This window comes from Hyaena hyaena, unplaced genomic scaffold (assembly GCF_003009895.1).
Source record: "Hyaena hyaena isolate Hyena2069 unplaced genomic scaffold, ASM300989v1 scaffold_48, whole genome shotgun sequence".
Lineage (NCBI taxonomy): Eukaryota > Metazoa > Chordata > Mammalia > Carnivora > Hyaenidae > Hyaena > Hyaena hyaena.
In genome coordinates this window covers 543,595-568,451 of record NW_024080680.1, presented here as the reverse complement: position 1 = coordinate 568,451, position 24,857 = coordinate 543,595, and the positions used below count along the sequence as shown (strand labels likewise).

At 38.1% G+C, this 24,857-nt stretch overlaps 1 protein-coding gene across 1 annotated transcript in view; it reads right to left on the bottom strand.

The window, feature by feature from the left end:
* CNTN3 (contactin 3) overlaps positions 1–24,857 on the bottom strand; it is a 222,488-nt gene that overhangs the window by 12,664 nt on the left and 184,967 nt on the right. Inside the window, exons 12-18 of the mRNA XM_039230558.1 lie at positions 24,586–24,703; positions 23,581–23,739; positions 23,332–23,481; positions 21,560–21,630; positions 20,322–20,556; positions 17,769–17,884; positions 6,841–7,024 (exon numbers count right to left, since the gene is read on the bottom strand). Of these exons, the coding sequence (XP_039086489.1) occupies positions 6,841–7,024; positions 17,769–17,884; positions 20,322–20,556; positions 21,560–21,630; positions 23,332–23,481; positions 23,581–23,739; positions 24,586–24,703 (1,033 nt within the window). The remainder of the gene's footprint in view (positions 1–6,840; positions 7,025–17,768; positions 17,885–20,321; positions 20,557–21,559; positions 21,631–23,331; positions 23,482–23,580; positions 23,740–24,585; positions 24,704–24,857) is intronic.

The window sequence follows — 24,857 nt, the reverse complement described above, 5'->3', positions numbered from 1 at the left end:
TAAGTGGTTGTTCTTAACCAATAGCTACACAGTATACTCTGCAGTTAGAGTTCAGTTGAATTGAACATCACTATTTGACATTAAACTGCTTAAGCATATAACATTGGGCAGGAGTCAGATCACCAAAAGGTATTTGCTCCCATGTAATGAGATGCATTTTCTTTGGAACCATTACAATGATTGTAAATAAACAAATGACATATAATAGGAATGTGAGAATGCGTAGGCAAGTAGAAGATTTCTAAATAACTGCCAAATTCTTACAAAGTAAAATTCATAAGATTTACACATTTGGCCAAAGGAATTACTTGATCCTGCTTTTGCTGAAATTCTCTGATGGTGTTCTGTTCAATTCAATATTGCACTATTATCTTGTTCTAGAGCTTACATAATCAGAAATCATTTTGTTGAAGACTATAGATGGAAAAAATATTCCTAAATCTGAGGAACACGCATTAGTAAACAGTGTGTTCTATAGCTGTATCTAATCTGCAGTACATTATTCACAGTCATGAGTAGTTCACATACATCTCAGGGATGTGATACAGAGAAAATTCAACAAATAGGGGCACATGGGTGGCTCAGACAGTCAAGCATCTGACTCTTGATTTCGGCTCAGGTCATGATCTCATGGTTTGTGGGATCGAGCCCAAAGCTGGGCTCTACACTGACTGCCTGGAGTCAGCTTGGGATTCTCTCTTTCTCAGCCCACCTCTGAAATATTCTGGCTCATATTCTTTGTGTGTTTGTTTTACTCACGTTACCTTTTCATTTCCTGAGGACACACTTAATTCGCACATGTACTTGCGTGCGTGCGTGCATGTGTTCTCTCTCTCTCAAAGTAAATAAACTTTGAGGGAAAAAAAAATCAAAATTAACATTAAGTCATCTAGAGAGAAATTCCCTTTACTTTTCCCATTAGCTTGAAGAGAAAGTTGGATTTGAGGATACTAGGTCATTAACCTCCTTTCAGTAATAACATCATAAGCAAAGAGAAAGCAGGTTTAAAGGTCTGAGCAGGGAAGAGCATGATGCTAGTACAACAATAGAGAGTGGCTTATTCATTCATTGTATTTATTATTATTGATATTATTACTATTTAACTTATTATTTTCTTAGTATCTGTTTATGGCAATGACACTGGCTTCCATACTCTGAAAGTTAGTTTCCTCTTTATTTTTAAGTTTATGAAAGCAAAAATCGTATGTTAAGTTTTAATAAAAGCTGTTAGGTACATATTAGAAGAGGCCCACAAGAATGGCAAAAATTCAGAAGACAGAGCACATATAAAATCTGGGAAATGTTGCATGGATATATTTCCTAAGTCATAACTTAGAGTGGATAATTATATAATTAAATTATACATACAAAAACTATAGAACTTCCAAATTATGTATTTGAAGCAGGAATATTCATTTTATCAAAAACCCGCGTTGGGCTCTGTGCTGACTGCCAGCTCAGAGCCTGGAGCCTGTTTCAGTCTGTGACTCCCTCTCTCTTTGACCCTCCCCTGCTCACGCTGTCTCTCTCTCTGTCTCTCTCCTAGAAATAAATAAAACATTAAAAAAAAAAAAAACCTCTGAAATATTCTGACTCATATTCTTTGTGTGTTTTGTTTTACTCACATTACCTTTTCATTTCCTGAGGACACACCTTAAATTTAGGTAACTGATTTTAGCTCAACTTACATGGATAAACATTCTGTTAGGAAAGCAAAACCTCAAGTGCAAAATGCTGTACCATTTAATATTATCCTGGCTTCTCAGATGGACATATATACATAATCATCACTGAAGGCATAAAAATACAGGATCTCCTTGTTTCAGGGTGAGGTCTGGGCATGTAATTCAGGCCAGGCCAGTGAAGGTTTTCTATCTATTGGTCATAACAACTCGTTCTGGGATAAGCCAAGAAGAACCATCCTTGGCTCTGAGAGGAGTTATCAGGAAGGAGCAGTCCACTTTTCCCAGGGTGTTTCATTGGCAGAAATAAGCTAATTGCAATACTTCTCCTTGAACAGGGAACATGGTGAAAATGATTCCACCACTGAACAGAGCCAAGAGATGGAGAGTCTTATTTATTCCACAAATATTATTGGGCACTAACAATGATTACTGTAACACTGGAGATAGAGCTTTGAGGATAGAGTTATGATCAAAGCTGGTAAAACATCTGCCCTGAAGGACCTTACCTTCCAGTGAAAGCAAGCTGGAGAGACAATAATCAAATAAATAAGGACAAGTCATAGAATGTGTGGTAGTTGTCAGTGCTCTGCCCAAGAACAAAGCAGGGAAGGAAACAGTGTCAGGAGATGAGGGATGCACTTTTAAGTATGGCAGTCGGATGGCACTGAGCTGTAATCTGAGCAAAGATCTGAAAGCCATTTGGATGCCTGGAGAAAGAGCCTTCTGAGCAGAGGGGACAGCAAACACAGAGGCTCTGAAGTGAAAGTGGAATGAGTGAGGAGAAAAATAACAGAAAATGAGTCAGAGGAGGATTTGGAGGATGGATCATATACAGCTTTGTTGAGCATTATAAAGATTTAGTATTTATCTGAAGTGAGATGAAATGGGACATCCTGAGCATCACTGTGGCCTAAAGGAGGCAAGAGTAGAAAGAGGCTGAAGAGTAAGGGGTCACTGCCCTGATCAATGTGGGGGTTTAATAGGGTGACAGCAGTGGAAGCAATAAGGTGTGGGAGATGCTTGCAGAAGTCCCACTCTGAATCAGTTGTTAGGGATGAGAGAAAGACAAGAGTGGAGGGCTGTTCCAAAATTTTTGGCCTGAGCAACTGAAATACTAGGATTTAATTCACTGAAATGGGGAATACGGTAGAAGGCACACATTTTAAACGGAGTGGATGCTGCAGTCAAGAACTTAGTTCTAGGAATATTTCCTTTGAGGTCTTATTAGATGATTCTTGAGAATGTTGCTTGAGTGCTAAATCCATCCATACTGAAAGCCGGAATTACTACTTGACTTTTTAGTTATACAAAGCAGAATACTTGCCCTACAAATTCTTTCATCTCTGAACATAAAATTCTCAATATGTTTCCTTTTAGAAGCCAACAAATTTCATCATTTACGTGCCATCGGCAATTTTCCCTCATCAGTGCCTTTAGATACAAGATGTTCTTAAGAGTTAGCTCTCCTTGGGTTGCAAGTAACAGAGATCCATCTTCGATTACTTAAAGAGGTTAATTAACTTAGAAATGGTTCCAAAAAACCACAAGTATTTGGATATCAAAAATTAAGTGTTTAATGGAAGCTACAGTATTTAACTTGAGAATCCTTGTATTATTTTACATTAATCAAAAATAATCACGCAAGATGTGTACTGATATAAAGTCTTGCATATTGAATTCTATGATTACAAGTATATGAAACTTGCACATTTTAAGCAAGATGGTAAAAGACTACCCTAAGTGTTTTGAATTCACAATGCTCAGTCAAGAGGAAGTATATTTGATTAATAACAGTACTTCAGGCTGGCCTGCTTCTTTAGATGTCATTCCTGCATTTAGCTACCTACTCAATATTTAATGAGTGGTTCCTAGCGCCATGCTGGGCACTGGGGCTGGATGAGTAAGACACAGAAGGATTCTTTCCCCATAAAATTTACAATCCAGAGGAGAAAACAGCTAGCAAGAAAGTAATCAAAGATGTTATTTTAGTTCTTTATGCCTGAAGCATGATGATAATGCTCTTCAGAGAGATAGTCATAAAAACCTTACCAAAATTCTTAAATAGGATTTGAAGCTAAATCAACGTCAAAGGTTAGGATGACTATTAAAAGTTGCCAGTAATAGTAGTAACACCAGCTTTAAAGGATTCTGTTTTACTTGTATTTTGGTACCCTTAAAGAAAAATTATTAACATAAAATTGAAAATTTAACACATGCTCTTTATATCCAAACTTAGAATAATTAAGGACTTCAATGATCTCTATGAATGTCCCACCCAAGGTAGGAAATTTTCCCCTAATAACACTTACAGATCAATATGCACACTCCCACTCAATTGCAGCAAGAGGAATGTGTCCCTTTCAGAGGGATTTCATTCAATTGTTGGGATTTCCATTAGACCCAAGCACTGTGAGCAAAGAAGTCCTGTCTATCTTTGATCACCCTACCAACTTCCTAAGCATGGAGTAAAATCCCAATAAATACTGTTGTTAAATGAGACGTGGATATTCTAATTATATGGCTGAAAGAGAAGATAGCACGGTGATTAAGACTATGTCTAGATTCGGATGCCTATACTGCTACTTAGTGTGTGATCTCAGCAAAGTCATACAATCTCTATATGCCACAGCATCCTCATCTCGGAAGAGCGGTTACCATTGGCTTCCAAGTCATGGTGCTGCTGTGAGAAGTGAGAATCAATACAAGAAACATACTTAAAACAGTGACTGCAAACTTTGCGGTAAGTGTTAAATCACAATCGCCATCATTATTGTTGCAAATTTCTACTGTAGATTGGGTATTTATATTTTACACCTAGATCATAAAAGGGTTTTGCTTCTTTGTAAAATTTTATTTCACTCATTGTACATTATCATGATATTCCTATCGATCCATAAGATTTTTCTTTGTGCCTTACCAATCTGCTACGTTCTTCACTGATTCTGTGATGTCATCTGGCTTTTACAATCATAATTTTCGAGCAGGTAATCACATCAATTATTAAGTCAGAGGAAAGAGCCAGATAAACTTGTTTGCATATTTTCTCGCAATCAGAATTTTTGATTGGTGCTGTGCTTTGAATATATAAATAATGATGTATTTTAAATCTTACTAATTCAGAATTGTTATTGAGAATACCAAACATACTTAGCGAGAAGTTCTAAACACAGATAATTTTTAGTTTAAGTATTTCCAAAATCATGTACTCCTTCGTCTAACCCCAGTTGTGTATTATGAGTAAAAGACTGGGTCAGCATTCTCCTAATAATTCGTAAGGGATAATACTGAACTGTGACACGTATGGGGTGCTTGTACACGTATGCGACCAAAGATTTATAATGGCTTGTTGGTAAACATTCCCTCTGCAATCTCATTATACTACTAAATTGGTAACCAAGTTCTCTTTTATATAAATAATACAAAGGTAAACGTGTGAACTTCATTGATCAAATTAATGCTGGCTGATTAAAATCTAAAGTAGTAGAAGTACTTTTTATATATTTTTTAACTTACCCACAATGCTAGCCAATAATATTTAATTTTGTATTATTGGTGTTATTTTTACTAAAATTTATTTATGTATTTATTTATGTATTTGGGAGAGAGAGAGAGACAGACAGACAGACACCATACAAGCCGGGGCGGGAGGCAGAGGGAGAGGGAGAAAGAATCTCAAACAGGCTCCATGCTCAGCACGGAGCCCAACACGGGGCTCAATCCCATGGCCCTGGGATCATGACCTGAGCTGAAATCAAGAGTTGGACACTTGATTTACTAAGCTACCCAGGCATCCCTATATTACTGGTATTCTTAGCAATTTTATCTAACAGATGTATGTTCTCACAGAAATTTGGGGATCATATATGGATATAGAAATGCAATAATCTAACCAGAAATCAAGCAAAATTAATGTCTCATTCCCATACGAAGCCAGTTAAGCAAACATTTTCACTGAGTTAATAAATCCTGAAAACAAAAGAAAAATAGTTTTCTGTAAGTAAAAGTAATGCATTATTATGTTAAAAGTACTTAATCCGTCATACCCACTTTCCTTATCTGTACAATGGAAAACAATAATGATACCTACTTCATCTGGTAGTTAGGAAGTTTAAATGTAGGAATACATGTAAAGCACCTGGGACATAGAATGTTTTTGACTGCTACCAGTTATGATGATGACAATGATAAGGACAATTCAAATGGTTGCACGGCAAGAAGTTATTAATACACTGATTATAAATATACTTGTGCTATCAGTTTCATTGAAATATATATGGGAGATTATGGAATTGCAAATCACTGATTTTCCTGTGGTCTAATTTAAAGCTGAGTTATGTATAGTTCATACTTGCTGCTTGTGAATTTACCTGTGAATATTTAGGTAACAAAGACTCAGCATTGAAGGAACACTGACATCTCTGGTTAGATTAAAAAAAATATATCAGTATATTAATGTGGACCAGCATCTTCTGACACATTGCCATCTTTTGAATAAGGTGGGAAAGAAAAACAAAAGAAGAAAATTACTCTCGACTCTTTGGTGTGAACTTTAACTTATTCATATTTACCAGAAATCCTCAAGCTTTGGGGAACTAAAAAAACATGAAAATAAACTAAGTTTATTTACTTTATCTTTTCTTTATTATTTAATGTTTATTTATTTTTGAGAGAAAGAGAGAGAGAAAGAGAGAGAGTGAGAGAGAGAGAGAGCAGAGTAGGGGGAGAGAGAAAGGGAGACATAGAATCTGAAGAAGGTTCCAGTATCCGAGCAGTCAGCACAGAGACTGACCCAGGGCTTGAACTTAGGAACCTTGAGATTGTGACCTGAGCCAAAATCAGATGCTTAACCAACTGAGCCACCCAGGTGCCCCTAGGTTTAGTAATTTTAAAAGAAAAGTAGATAGACTTGAGTAAACATCTCACATTAAGATTTTTCAAAAGGTACACATTTATTTTTCACACGGGTCTCTATCTGAAGATTCAGAGATACCACAAGGACAAAGCTATGTGTGACTCTGAGCTTACAAGGGTTTGGATCTGGATTTGTAATATTCATTGTGCCGAGTGACTTGGGTTGTCCATTTTAAATGATAAAAAAGGCTACCATAAACTACTATCTTGCCATTCAAAAAATCAGAATAAAACGCGTACGTACGCGTCTTCTTTGTGGTTGCATTCACCGTGGTGCTGAAGGGACCGGCGCCGGCGCTGTTGTAAGCCCGCACAGCTGTGTAATACGCCACATTACTCTTCAAGCCACGGAGCCTGGCTGATGTCTCATTTCCTGCCACTTTCACTTTGCTTGACGATTCCTCTTCTCCATTATTCCAGTACCGCACCTGATAGACAAAAAAACAGAAAAGATGCAAAAGGCTGACACAAACAATACCACCTTTTTACATCAGGTGATTGCCATCAAAATGGGCACTATGCTGTATTTATATTCATCTATTCAACAAATATTCATTAAGGATCTACTGCGTCCTAGGTGTTCCATTAGGTTCTGAAGTGAGATAAAAAGGGACTCCAGGAGGAGATAGAAAATAAACAAGTATGCAAAGAAGCCAGATAAAGTCAAAGAGAGTAAGTGCTAAATACTACTAGACTATATAGCTTATAAAGGGGAAACGAGGGTGAAATCCATTTTTTTTAAAACTCCATATTTAAATCCATATTTAAATGAGCAAGCTGCTCTCCCTTCTCAGGCCCTAACCGGCCAGGTCCAAGCTCAACTCCAGAATGCTGGCAGCCCTGATTTACCTCCACTGGACAGTGGAGGTTCCCTCTGTGAAGAAAGTGAACTGAGAAAGGGACTATCTAAAAGCCAGCTGGCCACTGGATTGTCCTATAGTGATGGCCACGTGTCCCCAAGCTCACCTGTGTATGCAGAGCTGCTGAGGACAAAAGGAAAGCAATTGACAGAGTTAAATACAAGTACATGTTAAGATGTTTTATTTGCATATCATTAATCTGAAATGTGCAAAACGATCTGAGATGTTATATAATGATAAATGGATATGTAGTATTAAGTATAAAATAAGCTAATGGGGATATTTAATACGAAAAATAAGGGTAGGAAAAATATGATAAAAATACATGTTCCCTATCTCTAAAGTACTGCTATGCTTTGCTAGAAAGAATATTTTTCTCAGAAATATTGTACCACAACAATATTTCCCTTCATGTATGTATGTGCATATATATATATGCATGTGTGTACATGTGTATATATGCACATGTATATGTGTGTTTATTTATTTTTCTATTTTTCATATTTATATTTATATATAGGACCCCTTAAACTCATGTAAGATGCTGTGTCCATATATATGTGTATGTGCATTTCTCTTGGCAAGGAGCTATTAATTTTTATAAAAACCTCAAAAGAAGGATATAAGCTCAAATGATCAGGACTAACAGAAATAGTATAGATCGGGGGGGGGGGGAATCACATAATTATGAGCTATTAAAACCCTCAACAGATGGGATAGCAGACATCCGGGAGTTAAGTGACTCAATCAGGGCAATCCTGTCATACACTTGTCTCTTCCTATGGACCATTCTTCTTCTGATATGTCAAATTACTTCAGTACAAGTTGCTTACAGAAGTGTTCCTTACATGACTGATTTAAAGGAGAAATGAAAATAATTTTCAACTGGCATAAGGAATATCACTTATAAATTTATAGAAAGCACTTAAAAGTTCTTGATAGCACTGTGCGTCTGAAGTACTCCATGTACCAGAATGAGAGATTTATTTTTAGATCTTAGTTGCTGACACATATTAGAAATATATAGGCTATAGAGAAAATGTGCGCTAAATTGGGATATATTAGTTAGAACTGATTATGTAATCTTCTTATACAGCTTTACTTAAAAAACTGAATATCCATGTATTAGAAAGAAACAAGGCAGTACATTAATATTCTCAGTTTTCTATGAGTAGTTAATTATGTTCTATAAAATTTTGCTCAAGAATATTTATAAGGATAGGTAATTACAATTTTTTAAAACATTTATTCATTTTTGAGGGGGTGGGCAGAGAGAAAGGAGGAGAGAGGATCTGAAGTGGGCTCTGTGCTGATAGCAGTGAGCCCAGTGTAGGGCTGGAACTCACCAACCGTAAGCTGACATCAGTCTATCAACTCACTGAGCCACTCAGGCACCCTGATAATTTTTTTCAAAGGAGGTAAAAGGGAAAAAAATTGACATAAGAAAAATAAAAGAGGAAATATGATCTTTTCTTTAAAGACTACCACCACGTTTTATCTCTACATTGTGGTCTGGGTAAAAGTCTTATACCAGAGAAAACAGAATATCACTCCATCCTAATTCAGATTTTACAGACACAACGGCAATGCAGGGAAGAAGAAAGGAAATGTATCTAGATTGAACGAAAATCTCTGCAAATGTAATTGTTCTGAGTGTGTCAACTATACTTCAATTAAATAAAAAATATGATAGAGAATATATATAGATACATGTATATATAAATATATATGAAATCTGGTGTAAAAGAGTTAATATAACAATGACAGTTGTTGAAGTTGCATCTACTAAACATGAACAGAGAAAAATATTAGAAAACCCATAAGGAAACTAACAAGAAAGTTAGGAAATTCAACTAGTGGGAAACTAGCTACAAGATACTGATCTGAAGTGGATCTTAAAATAAGTATATTTAAAATGTCCAATTTTACTCAAGAAGGAACTGAATCTATATTGCCAAGAATAGAAGATAAAAAAAAATGTCAATTTGGGTGTATTTGAAAAATACCCAAAAAAAAAGTATGAAAAAAAAATCAGTGACAGAATTAAGTTGAAGACTATATGATGGAAAATAGAATTAATAAGCCCTGAACATGGAGAAAAAATAAAAATTATGAAAACAAAGTTGAGATTTCTAAGTCAAATGAGAAGTTCCAACCAGAGTTCCAGGAGGGATTAAGGAAAAGGCAACAATCAAAAGAGAAAAGGTCTGAGAATATTCCAGAACTGAAGACACACAGAAATTTTCACATGGTAAACTCTGAGTTTAGTCTGTATGTGAAATAAAAGGTAAATCTACTGGAAAGGAGAAGGTGATAAGAATAACTGGCTCTCAATATTTTCCTATCACCATCTACCTGAGAGTTATAGTTCATCCTCTTGAATAGCTGTGTGTTACTGTGCTTTGGTTTGCTAGTGTGGAGTGTGCAACTATGAAGAGAAACAACTGCATTTCTTGGGATGGAGGACAGCAGGAGAGGCAGGTGCCAGGCTGGGGACACATACCTGAGGCAGTGTCTGTCTTGGTTATTACCATAGCTCTACCACTCATAGCAAAGCCTGCACATACTAAACATTCATTATTGCTGCATGACTTGAACCAATGCAGTCTCCATCCTTCCCACTATGGAGATTCACTAGGGCATAATAAGAAATATATGTTTGATCTCTGCCAAGGTTTCCTGAGATACAGTTCCCCAAACCCTTGGAATCTCCAAAGAGAAGTGTCCGTTTGTATGCTAATGAGCTATCTGGAGGCTGCCAGCTCAAGGATACTTTAAGAATGGGGGCTAGTTGAGTGCTGATGCATAGGGACACATGGACCCCAATGTTCATAGCAGCACTCTCAACAATAGCCAAAACATAGAAAGAGCCTAAGTGTCCATCAACTGATGAATGGATCAAGAAGATGTGGTTTATCTATACTACGGAATACTACATGGCAATGAGAAAGAATGAAATCTGGCTATGAGTAGCAACATGGATGGAACTTGAGGGTGTTATGCTGAGCGAAATAAGTCAGGCAGAGAAGGACAGATACCATATGTTTGCATGCATAGGAGGATTAGGAGGAACTTAAAGGAGGACCATGGGGGAGAAGGGGAAGAAAAATGGTGGGGGAGAGGGAGTGAGGTAAACCATGAGAGACTCTTGAATGCCGAGAACAAACTGAGGGCAGATGGGTTGTGGGGGAGGGAAAGGGGGGTGATGAGCATGGAGGAGGACACTTTTGGGGATGAGCACTGAGTGTTATATGGAAACCAACTTGACAATAAACTATTTAAAAAATAATTAAAAAATACTCTCTCTCCTAGAAATAAATAAAACATAAAAAAAATAAAAAATAATAAAAAATAATAGAAATAATAATTAATATTTTTTAAAAAAGAATGGGGGCTGGTTGCCGGAGGAACCAACCTTATAATTTGAGGGTGGTAACTTGTAGCGCCACCTCCTGACTAGAGGCTAGAGGTTGGGTTACTCAGGTTGACTGAAGATCATGGATTTAATCATTCATGCCTACATAATGAAGCCTTCCTGAAAAGCCCTCGCTGAAGGGTTCAGAGAGCTTCTGCACTGGTGACCACACCAAGTACTGGGAGAGTAGAGCTCCTGAGAGGGCACGGAAGCTCTCTGCCTCTTCTCACACACCATGCCTTATGCATCTCTTCCATTCACTTGTTGTATCCTTTATGATAAACAGATCATAGTAAGTAAAGCACTTTCCTGAGTTTTGTGAATTGTACCAGCAAGAGCTCAAATCCAAGGAGGATGTTGTGGTAACCCTTGATGTATAGCCAGTCAGATGTACTAGAGGCATCTGAAGTGTATGTGTGGTGGGGGTAGGTAGTTTTATGGACTAAGCCCTGAATTTGTGGGATGTGAAGCTAACTCCAAGTTTACGGTGCCAGAATTGAACTGAATTTTAGGATCCCAACAGGTGTCAGAGAATTGCTAAGTGTAGAGAAAAACCCTCACATATTTGGTCTAAGAAGTGTTCAGTGGATATAGCAGTCAGGAAGAGATGTTTTTTTTCCTTTTATTCACCAAGCTAAGTACTCAATCATCATATCCTATGCATCTACGAAACACTGGAACTCTATAATTTCTTGATGAGATCATATAATTAGTTTTCTTCAGAACCATAAAACCGTATCACAGGCCAACAGATTGTTATCTGTATAAGTAAACAGAAACAAACTTGAGGAATGTCAGGATTTAAAATGCTACCTCTGTTTCTGCAAGTAATTTGATTATTCCAAAAACTAATGTCCCTGCTGTGAGGAGTCTTTACTATCATTCCATGAGAGATTTCACTTAATTAAAACTTAACACATGATGCAATTTACAAAAATAATGTATTGAAAAATGGCACTTTTTTAGCCATCAAAATACAGGTATTAAGTACCAGAAATATTATTTTAATAGACTAAAATAATTTTGTTCATGCTTAAAGATTTTCAGAGCGACAAATATTTCAACTCAGCTGTTAGACCAAGCATACTTAAATAAACATAAGGCAGCAAAAATGCATTGAATAGTGTTTTGGAAGACAAATCCAAATCTATTCTTCTACTCTTCTTTAATTGGTTCTCAGCCCTAGAGGGCTGACCTGTATGCTATACGACCATGGCCCTCTGGCTTCTCACTGGATTTTGCCAACAGAAGGCAGGATGTGAGTTTGGGAGGAGACAGGCTGAGATCTTTATTCTCCTGGAGCCCCTCAATGCTTAAACCCAGTTTGCTAGGGATTACATTTGCCTAATAAAGAACCCAAACTTCCAGTTATAAAATAAAAGTCATGGGGATCTAATGTAGGGCAGTGGTAACGGTGAAGATAGATCTTAAAAGTTCTCATCACACCCATACAAAATTTGTAAGGATGTGTGGTGATGGATGTTAACTAGACTTACTGTGTTGACCATCTCACAATATATACAAATATCAATTCATTCTGTTGTATTCCTGAAACTAATATAATACGTCAGTTATATCTAACACACACACACACACACACACACACACACACACACACACACAGCTCCATTTGGGCAACCCTCACTCACACACATTGTTGCTGTCCTCTCTAGCATTAACCCATCCTTCCCCTGAACCAAAGGTCTACATTTCATTTACCTGAATTCATTTTTGCTTCCTTTCTAATTGTTTAAATGTATCTTGTTTCTCTCCAATTTTCCTATGTACATTCCACTCATTCTAGAATGAAGTTAATTCTTTGCCTGATAGTAAGGAACTAGACTCAATACATATTTCTATTTTTCTGATAGAATTTTCACACTCTCCAAAAATTACTCAAATATTTGACATCTTTTCCCATTGTAATTAAAATGTCAGAAACTAAGCACCTTCTGTAGAGCTGTTTAGAAGAGGAGCCTGGATGATGGTATTCGTTTGGCATTTTGCTCACATTTTTGGTTATGCTCCCTGAATTTTTTAAAAATCTACTAGGTTTCCTCCAAATATGCTAATCTGTATTATTTCACAATTGTAAAGTTCTGTTTCAATCACTTATCAAGGTTATTCTCCCAAGTTGTATTTTTTCAAGATGCATAATGGCTTTAAGGAAACTGATGGTATACATTACGCTGTAACTTTGGAGTGTTTGTTCCTCCGGCACCTGCTACCCATGAACTTAAACCCTCTGCATCCTTTTTATCATGTCTGTATCTCTTGTTCCTATCCAAAGGGCACAAGAAAAGATCTGAGCCTGAGTGTTATAGCTTAGCAGATGAAATAAATTGGAGCCCAGGGAAATTAGCTCCTCAACTACTACTTGGTCAAATCAGAAAGAAAATTAGTCTAGATGCTAATGATGATGTGTGCTCAGCATGCCACGTGGCACATGATCAACCCTCACTGAGATGAGAGAAAAGCAGGAGCTCTTAACAATTTTAAAGCCATATTGGGGAAACTGCAACCCAGAAAGTTAGCCGCATGACTGGTAATTAAATACTCTGCTAAGTCGTTTGTTTCTCCATGTTAGTGCTTAAATCATTATTGCACGTAGGAAAATATATATTCTTATATTGCTGTAATTATATAAATTATTTCTTAAGATTCTTCCAATTAGTATATCTTTCTCTTAGCTTGTTTTCTTCGTCTTCCTGCCTAACAAGCACTCAGGACAGAGATTTTCACTGGTTGATTCCTTTCAACACCTTTCAACATATCCATGCTGCATTTGGATATTAGAGGCAGTGCACCCCAACTCACAATTATTTCAAGGTAAGTCCCATTCTCTCATTGCTTCTCTCTCATCTTTTTGCTTCCTAACCCAATGGCAACAACAGCACCAACAGAAACAATAGTCACTGTGTAAGTATTTGTTTCTGTATTCCTTCACTGCTTTTCAAATTTTTCCTTCCAAGGCAATCTTATCCCAGTGACCAATACTCAAAACAGAGAAAAGCCCAAGTCTCTTTTGGCCATTGTGACAATAGCTGCTTTATCTCATTTTATTCTCCAGTGATGCACTATGTTATTTACTATTACCATCTTCATTTTAACTGAATGTTGGAGAGCTGTAATAACTTGCTTAAGGCCACACAGCAGTAACAGAGTGGAGTCAAAATTGCCTTTATCCAATCAACACATAATTTTTGCATGCCTCCTGTGTACCAGATAGGACTCATGGCACATGGCATATATCACTGAATAAATAAGCAAAGTCCACATCCCTTATAAAGCTTCCTTTCTCTCCTAGTGGGGATGAGTGCAAGTCTGTCGCATTCTATGCTGGGCTCTACTTATACTCTTTGGTTTTCTCTTTCATTCAATCATTCTCTTTCTTGCATGACCAACAGAGGAATGATTCAGCTTTCTTATAGATTATTCTTTTTTTTTTTTAAGAGAGAGTCAGAGGGAGAGGAAGAAAGAGAATCTTAAGCAGGCTCCATGCCCAGTGTGGAGCCTGACACAGGGCTAGTCTCACGACTGTGAGATCATGACCTGAGCTGAACTCAGAGCTGGATGCTTGACTGACTGAGCCACCCAGGCGTCCATCTTATAGACTATTCTTATTAGCTTAAATTTATATATTGCAAAATTAACATCTCTTTGCCTCTATGCTGCCAAACAACAACCAGCAACTGCTAACTTTGCTGTGGTGCTTGAAAACCCACAAAGCCCATTTCCACATATTCCCTTGTTTATTTCTCTTACTATTTCTTAAACTAAAACCAGCTCTCAAGTTATGATCCTGTCTTATGGTTTGTAAAGGACAAAGTTATGAATGGGGGGTGTGCATCTCAGTCTACTTTTTCAGGCATGCAAAATATGTTTTTTAAAAAATTTCCTTTAAGTAAATTTGATTTTTTTTTTAAAAAATAATGTTTTATTTATTTCTGAGACAGAGACACACACAGCTTGAGCAGGGGAGGGTCAGAGAGAGAGGGAGGTATAGAATCTGAAACTGGCTCCAGGCTCTGAGCTAGCTGTCAGCACAGCTCGAACCCATGAACCATGAGCCAAAGTCGGACACTTAACCGACTGAGCCACCCAGGCTACCCAAGTAAATCTGTTTTAACATAGAGTTCCATATCCTACTCAGTTAATGGGAAATTCAGCCTCAATCACTGTGGGGGCTCCTATTCTCAAAACCTCGCCAAGAAAACAGATCCCATCAGTTCCTGGACCATGCCTGGAGAATGAGAAATCACTGATCACTGCTGAATATGGGAAACACATCTGTTCCCTTCTGTGGTCTTGCCAACATCGACACTCTCAGGTAGAAAGCTATGAGGCCCCCAAGATTTTGTAAGCCTCAGAAGTTTGTTTACACCAAGGTCACCCATAATTTCTCTTATATTTATTCCTCAGTGGCATTGCTCTCTTCTTACCCTCCAGGATACATGAAATTAGCTCCTTAATCGCTTGAGCTTTGGAAACTAAGAAGCTAGGAGGAAAGGACTCTTATAGGCAACTTCTCTTGACAACCATCATAAACTCTCTTGAGGCAAAGAAGTTTAGAGTTGAAGAATTGCTTGAGGATATTTATTGGGGAGAATTCTATAAATTAATATTTCAAAATTCTTTTGAGATATGGCTTGCACTTATGGATTGCTTATTATCACGAACCAGAAACTGTGAAAAGCATATGCGGTGTCTAGTACCATTCAATATCCCCCAAATCCTAATGAGGTTAGGCCGACTGCCCAAATGTGCAGGTGAGGAAAACAAGGCTCACAATTTTATGCAACTTTTCCAGCACACCCAGTGAGTGACAGAGTCAGGATTTGGCACAGGTCTGAGCTCAGAACTACTTTACTTTGCATCTCCTTCTATCCCACTTATTTTTTCCAACAATGCCATCGCTCTAATCATTGGGGAGCTACCACAGGTTCCCACCACCTTTCAGTGTTACAGTCCCTGTCCTGGAATTAAAAGGAGCTTTCCACTTGAATGTTCTTGGCTTCCTTTAAGACACTGATAAAGTTGGTTTGCTGTATCTGTGTGGTGTTTTACTTCTTTTTTATGTCTGGGTAGCTCTGTCTCTGGTTAAGTTTCTCTGTGTCGAGACCCAAGTTTCCTGTGTTTAAAGTGCAAGAAGATATTTCCCTATGGATGCCTACTAAGAATATACATTAATGAGACTCATCCCTAGATGTTTGGGTTCAGTGAGTCCAGGGAGGGCTCTGGGGGTTCATCTTTAGCAAAAATTTGGGGTTTTTGGGTGAAGGTAGCCCATGGTGCCACCTTAGAGCATCACTGCTTTAGCCTATCTTTTCTCTATTTTATCATTAATATTTATTCAAGTCAATGTTTGGTTACCAGGAGCAGAAACTCTCTAAGTTCAAATATAAAGGGAGTTTACTGAAAACAAGGGTCAGATGACATTATGAAAAAGAAGACAGTGAGGTTACTTCAGAATTGCACCATTGTCAAAGAGCTATTCTATTTTGCTTTCTCTGAGCCTCATGGGTCCTTGTCTCCTCCATTCACTGGAATTGAATGGGAATATGTCTGCTCCATCTCATCTCTGCAGACCAGCTTTGTTCTGTTTGCCCATGCTTCACTTGAGGAACCTTAACCGAGTCCTAAATTTGACATATCACTGCATTACACTCCGTGATTTCAGTCTCTATATTGCTAAGTGCAACATAACAAATAAGATTCTGACTAGCTCAGCATAACTGTCTATGGATCTGATGGCCACCCTGGTGCAATCATTTGAGGTTATGTGGGCAAGTGGCAGGGTGTACGGTCCTGTGTTGCAAATGTGCCTGTGTAAACCTTCCACTGATTCAGGAGTTATAAGCATGAGGGAAGTTTCCTAAAAAGATGGCTGCGAGTCGGGATGAAATTGTAACTATGACTCTTGAAATATCACTGTCAGAGAAGTCTTCCTAAGACTTTTTAGCTTGCCAGTTCTCAGCTCAACCGCTCCCACTCCCAAATGCTCCCTACTAACCATGGTGCCCAGTCTGGATGGTTCTTCTCAACATTCAAAGCCATCGGGAACCTGGCTCTCTGTGCCCATCTCTAGTTGTCTTTCCTACAGGAACTTTCTTCTGCAGGTGAGTCTCTACTCCTCTACTCCTCTAACATGCCATGCTTAATCTAGAATATTTTCCATTTTCTGTGTTTGCTTACTCTTCCTTTAAAGTTTAAGTTTATTTTGAGTGGGGGAGGAGAGAGAGAGCAAGAGAGAGAGAGAGTGCGTGAGTGAGCATGAGAGGGGCAGGGGCAGAAAAAGAGAGAGAGGGAATCCTAAGCTGACAGCACAGAGCCTGACATGGGGTTCGAACTCATGAAACCATGAGATCATGACCCAGGCCAAGAGGCAGATGTTTAACTCCAAACGCCCCCAAACAGAGTTCTTTGAAGGCAAGAATTAGGTTCCAGACTGAAGGCAAGAATTAAGTTATAGACAGCTATCTTCTCACGAAACTAGAAGAGAACTATACAGTGTAACAAGGCTACCAAAAAAGTAAGACAAAGAGCTGAAGGAAAGTGATTTCCTATTGGCATAAATATCCCTTGAACTTAAATTATGCAGTTCAGTCCCATTCTTATTTTTTTAGTCAATCTATCTAAAAGATTTAGCCCCTGTGATATGTTTTTTCTTTCCATATTACTGTTTTTTTCTTCTTTTCTATCCCAAGTTACTTTCATTCAACTCGTCAAGTCAAATTCAATATCCACTGATAATCACATGGAATAATCTGCTGGTAAAATTTCAAAAAAAGTCAGACTTTAGTTAAGATGTCATTGTTAAAAAGAATTTTAAATGAAAGGAGACAAGGTACCATGGCAATATACATACACTGTCTAATTAGTTTTAAAAGAAATTACCTCGTAGCCAAGTAAATGTCCATTGCTTAACTTCCAAGGAATGGTGCTCCATGACACTTCAATTTCTGAGGAAGACAGGCTATTTGCAGACACTTGAGATGGAGCTATTGTAGGCTCTGTTTGGCAACAGAAAGTGAAATGCAATTATTATTTTGTACCTAACTTAAAAATCTACTGAAGCCTTTGTTTTTAAAAAAGCATTATAATGTATTTGAAAAGTCAATAAAATATTTCATAAAAATATTTGAAAACATGAACCATGTCTTGGTCTATTTCCATTCCCTGTGAGTTGATAGGCTTTTCCTTGCTAAGTAGCCATAGAAACCTGTTCTTTCCTCTGTTGCACTTTTTTTCTTGGTATCTTTTCTTCCCTTCTTTTCCTTTGTTCTCTCCCCTTCATCTCACAGCTCCTGCTTGGGCATTTGTATGCCCACAAGGGCTGCCTGTTTGTTTATTTATTTTGTCTTGCCAAATGAAGTCATGCTTTATAGAGTTCATTTGTTCAATAAGCATTTAGTGAGCACCTTCTGTATCCAAGGCCTATAAGAGGGGCACACTTAGATGAGACAGGGCAACTTCCAGTTTACGGTTTTGAAGGAGTAGACAGAGATGCACAGAACTTACAACACAACAACAAGATCCTTTTGTAATAAACAACTCTTAGCAGCTTTAGGGGCTCACAGTGATTCTCCCCTCTCAGGACACAGCTCTGAACAGGGACTCCCCCTGCCCTGATACTCATTTCTGTGTTAGATGATCCTTCTTCTGGGCCATGCTTATTGATAGTGAGGCAGAGTCTTGGTCCAAGGAAGGGCCTATCAGATTTTTTTCTCTAAGTATTCGAAATTTCGTTTGGACCAATGAGGAGTACTTGAGGCCAGTCAATCCTGTCCTGGCACCCTAAAGAGGCAGATGGCTTCTGAGGCTCGATGGTTCTCTTATAATGATCTTTATGAGGTGTTCTGTTTAAACCTTTCTTTAATTTAATAAGTCCTATTATATTTTCACCAAATCCCTTACCTTTTTCATAGATAAGTCAAATCTGTATCTGATGTTTGAAATAGAAAGACTTTTACCCAACTCATCATGAGTGGCAAGAATAGTTAGTAATAGAAGGATGAAAGGGAAGGGGAAGAGAGGGTAAAAGGCTGTAATTGTCCCTCCTTCTAACTGCTAGCCTTTCCAATCCACGATGCACAGGGTAGGCAGTAGTAGGCAGGTAGTAACTCCTGGGTTAACTGCCCCCCTTCCACAGATCTCTGCCTTTGTAATGAAAATCTGTGGCAACTCTTGGAAATGGGGTCTGGCTATGAATATGAAGGCTTTACTTTATTTTATTTTTTTTTACAAAGGTTTACACTACCTGTTTTCTCTTAGAACTCTATAGAAAAAGAGAGGATAAGAATAGCATCGGGGGTATTAAAAAAAATTGAGTCTTCTTATTATTTTACACATGACAACTGTGGGCCATATTTTTCAATTCAGAAAAGGTGTTTGGGTTAGAGAAGACACTGCATAATCATATTTCATGAATTCAAAATGGTTAAGAGTGAAGGCCCCCAGTTAAAATACTAGCTTAGTAAGTCTGTGTGGAGTTTGGCAAGTTTATGAATTTCTTTTATTAAATTTCCATTTTCTTATGTATAAATGGACAATAATAATATGACCTATGTGTGATTCTTCCTTGGGAAATCCAAATTAGATAAAGTCCAGCAGATGGTAAGTATTCAATACATGTTAGCTCCTATCATTCTTATTAAGTAGAACCCCATGTGATTGCCAATATTCAGCTGTTTTTGCCCTATAAAATGGCAATTTCATAGGATTCTCCTAATAATAATATTTTCTAAAGAGATACCACAGTTAGGGCAGCTATAGAAGAAAGGCAGAGAAATGGAATGGGTCCAGAGTGGATTGGCTGGAACTGGTGCCTTACATTCTCAAGCCTGTACCTTGCACGCCTCTCCATGTCATATTTCCAGTCCTAACTGTTCATCCTGCTAACATCTTATTTGCAGGTCACAGGAAACACTATAAAACTTGAGATTAGGGCACTCCCAAGAGAATACCTTAATCTTATCCCCAAAAGAAGAAAGTTGTGGAAAGCTGTGTTGTTCCTTGCTTCACAAACTGGAACTCAGAAGGCATTCTTCATGAAGTTTTTTTTTAAAGGTTGTTTGAGAGTTGGGGAGGGACAGACAGAGAGGGGGAAAGAATCCCAAGCAGGCTCTGTGCTGTCCACTTGGAGTCTGACTCAGGGTTCGAACTCACTAACCATCAGATCACGACCTGCTGCTTAACCAACTGAGCCACTTACGCGCCCCAGCTCATCAACAGATTTTTTAACCACTAGTTATATCCTCTGACTGGCTACTGAGTCTGGTACTTCCAAGTAGGCATGGTTGACATTCATTACCTGAACAGTGAATCTGTCACTTCAGTCATTCTTTTGAAGAAATTTATCGGAAGTCACAAAGAACTTCCAAATCAGGTTTTGGAGCGTAAGTGGTTTATTAGGTTGGAACTGACACATAATCAAAATGTTTTCCATACCTTCTTCTGCAGAGAACACTGTTGTCACCGGGCTAAATGGTCCTTCGCCTTTGTTATTATAAACACCCACTTTAACTTCATACAGTGAAAATGGCACGATGCTTTCATTCCTAAAGACATATCTTGGGGTATCAGGAGATGTGACCACTGTCTGGATCCAGTTGGTAACTCCAAGGGGGCGGAAAGCAACGACGTAACCAAAACCTTCGCCATTTTGTAGTTCTTCTGGGACTGGCTACAAAGGAAAGGCACATTAAATCACCCTTACACATGAGAGCAGACAAAAATAAGTGGAACTGTAATCCTTACTCTTTTGCAAAAGCCATCAAATAGTAACTGACATCGTATTAAGTGGTTATATAAAAAAAGGAGAAAAAGGTCAGTGGCATAGCCACCTGCTTTTAAAAAGACCTATGCCACTCTTTCATGGCCATCCAGAAAATGAATTAGAATTTTCTAAAATTATTCAAATATTTTTGACTACTCTATAGGTCCAATTTGAGTTATGTACCATAAGTTGAATATACATCATCTTTTAAATCAAATAAAAATCATCTAATCCCTAATGTTGACTTTCTGGAAAGAAACTGCCTACTGACAAGAGGGCTAAATAGAAAAGGAGTAAAACTACAAAAAAAAAAAGAAAGTAAAAACAGTGTATTAAGGTCAAAGCTGTATTTAGATCATGTCAAAAATTCCTACTGACGCTTCATCATGATCTCTTAACTTTCTATTTTCTCATCAGAATCTTCAAAGAACACAGCCAATTCTCATGCTTTGTGACTTTAAATGTGTTAATTAAAATTTTTCCTAATTATAACCTAAACCAAGAGCTGAGAGCATGGCCAGGAAGCAAGCACCTGCTGGAGTCAGTGGGCATGCATCAGTGGGGTTACAGCTGCATGGAAAGCCGTGAGGACGGCTTGGGAGCAAACAGCCAGGACTTGACTCTCACCCCTATGTTTACCAGCCAAATGACCCTGGGCAAATTATTTAATATTCTCTATGCCTTAGTGTTTTCATTTATAAAATGTTCCAAGAGCGAAATGGAAAAGCAAAACAAAACAAAAACATACACAAAATGCTAGAAACAGTGATTAGCATAGAGTGAGCATTCGAAAATTGAAGCTACTAGTATTATCCATCCCCCCCCCCCCAGTACCACCAGCAGCACCACTCAGGAGGCCATGGTGGGAACAACAATGGCCTATGGGGGAGGATGGTGCCCAGACACTTACATCCCAGGTTATCACCAGCTCAGACCGGCTTCCACCTCCTCCACTGACTTCTGAAGGAGGCACGTCTGGAACTGTGTAGGTCAGAGAGACAGAGATAAAACCCTATTTGCATTTGGCAATGTTTATGTGAAAGAAGACTCAGTGTTGCTTATTTCTAATAGTTGCAGTAATCTGATCACAGGCGCATTATACATGCGTATGTGTGTATCTGGATCATATAAAACATATATGCAATGTGTGTGTGTATGTGTGTGTGCTATCTTTGGGGAGCTCAAATAATTTATCTTTGCGTGAGATTATCAAAGAATCAAAATATCTTAAACATAAAAAAAGAGTCCACATAAAGGTTAGGTTAATACAACAGGGGAAAGTGATTCACTAGGAATGATGGGAAATGAATCCAGCATGAACATTTAACTTGTGAATATTCCACAGAAGAGATCTAATTGGCGAGCCAATATTGCCTCTACCTAAAAAAAGTGACCTACACTCAAACCCTCAAATCTTGTTAAGACATATTCTTTATAAACTTCACACAGGCATCAGATTCCTTACTTACACTGAGAATTGCACGCTTCGTAAGTTCTATGACACAATTACTATAGAAGTTCCCTGAAGGTAGTCTTTGTTCCCAGATGTCGCCACCATGTCTAGAACATGCTGAGCACACAATAGACACTTCTTAAATATGGGTTGTGTGGGGGCACCAGGGTGTCTCAGTTGGTGAAGTGTCTGACTCTTGATTTCTGCTTAGGTCATGATTTCATGGTTTGTGAGATTGAGCCCCGCCTCCACCTCTCTGCTCACAGTGTGGAGTCTGCTTGGGATTCTCTCTCTCCCTCTCACTCTGCCCTTCCCCCACTCACATGCTCTCTCTCTCTCTCTCTCTCTTAAAATAAATAAATAAATAAACATTTAAAAAGGTGTTGTGTGAATAAATAAAAGGACTACAAAAATTGACATGGTTCCCATATTTCTCATAATTCCTGCCAGAAATATCACATGCATTGTCCTGAGTGAAAAAGCATCATTAAAATTACTAAAACATATTCCTTGACTTCTATTTTGGCTTAGTTCCTAAAGTGATATACGAACTATACTTCAAACATCCTTCTAATTAATATTAATTAATATTACAGATTCTGAAAAGGAAAGTGTATTTATTCTCTCAGATGTCTCAATAATGTGATACTATGTACACCTCTTAGTTTCTAGTTTCAGTGTTAGGATATTATTTTTAAAAAGTCTTACGGTTAATACTAATAGTTGCCCCAAATATAAAATCTTAACAATGATTCTCTCTTAATCGTTGAGGGGTCAAAATATCCCGAATCACCAGTAGCTTGAGTTCATTCATGGAGCATGGTGACAAAATGAGGTTTTCTAGCAGCAGAACTCCCAAATGTCATTATCCTACCAATTTGTCAATGCTTGTTATAAATGAAAACAGCATTTCTCCTGTTAACAGGGTGGCTATGTCAGATAGTAATTATAACCTTAAGTGACAAAAACATATTCACTCAACATGCACTAATGAACGCTGATGATGGACTGAACTTTTGGAAATGTCACATTACATCAGAATCACTTACACACGTGTCTTTTGACAAATGCCATATGGCCAGTTCTGCCATTAGGCAGGTCAGATAATTGCAACCATGGATTTTTGAGGTTGACTCCCTGCTGGCCTGGAGACCACTGCCAAGAGAAATGGAAATACACACCCAGGAAAACCTATTAACCCATTTTACTCAGAAAACAAAAACACTAACCTGCCTCTTCAGTTCTTACTTTTTCTGAGGGTAAACTGGGTTCTCCACCTCCAATTTTGTTGCTGGCTACAACCCGAAATTCATATTCCACCCATGGATTTAACTCGACTACGGTAGCTGTGTGTGTTTTCCCATCAATGATTTCAGGCACTAAAAAGGAATATATCAGAGAAGTAACAGTCTGCATGTCTCAGCACTGACTTAAAATCCATTTATATGTACCAATGGCATTTGACTCTCCCCTTTTACCTGTTGTGGCAGTTTGCCAGCCCACGGAGAAAGGTGTCCTCGCCTGGACAGAATAGGATATAACTGGGCTATGGTTATCTGTACCTTCTTTCCAGGAGAGTTGGGCGGTCGTATCTGTAATTTCATCTACCTTCACATTTTCTGGTGGTCCAGGTGAACCTAAGGAAGACAAAAATGCAAACAGTGGGTAGTAATTCCATAAATGTCATTTTTACACCAAAGTGAAGAATGTATCACATGATCACTTCAATACTTACAACGGACCCTAATTTCAAAACTACCTGGGGAAGAAGGGCATTAGCCTAGCAAACAAGTACTACTTTTTCTTTTTGATATTTCTGCTCTTAGATATTCAGTCTGGATGTGAGTCAGTAATTTCAAAATCATAGTATTCTAGGGCTGCGAATGACACCTGTTTTTTGAGGCTTCTTTTCAGCAGGATTCCTGCACCTTTTCCAATTCTACATCTTTTACTTTTGGCATGACTTCTTTTCTTTTAATTTACTGGTACACCTCTGTAGTTCCTAGTTTGCTATCTAGAGATGTTTTATTCTATCATGTTCTCTGGTCCTTTTTCAGCCCAGTAGCAAATCAGTACCTTGGACAGTAGCTTAAACTGGCAAATTTTCTCAAGCATTCTGGATGATCTTGGTTTTCTGGGAAGTTGTCATATACACGCTATCACTATTCCCTTTCATATTAAACACTGTCACTGTATTAATGACATGCTCAAAACCACATCAGCTTGGCAGCAGCTGTGAAATGCTTATTACAGTGAGAGCTATTTGAAGGACAGAGCTGAGATATTTATTTTGTTGAATTAGCACCCACCCTTTTTGTCATATCCTCTAGACTATTTGGATGGGGGGGGTGATCAAATCAGTAATATAACTCACATGCTGACATGTGGTCTCATGGTTTTTCCTCCAGTAAGAACTGATTAGGTAAGATGTAAAACAAACAAACAAATAAACAACAACAACAAACACAGGCATTATTATCTACCTCTTACTATGAGATCGGCAGCAGATGAAACACTGTCCACCCCCGTCTGCACCATACACACATATTTTCCACTGTGTTTCAGTTGAATGTTTCTGATCATTAAATCACCAGATGAACTCTGATGGAAAAAAACAAGTAATGAACACATTGTCATTTTGGAAACACAAAGAGTCTTGAAGGCTGTAGCCAACAATACTATTGAGATGAAACCCCTATTTAGAGAGAAGACCAAGGTGGTTCAAGACTGTAGACTGCTACAATGGAATGTATGG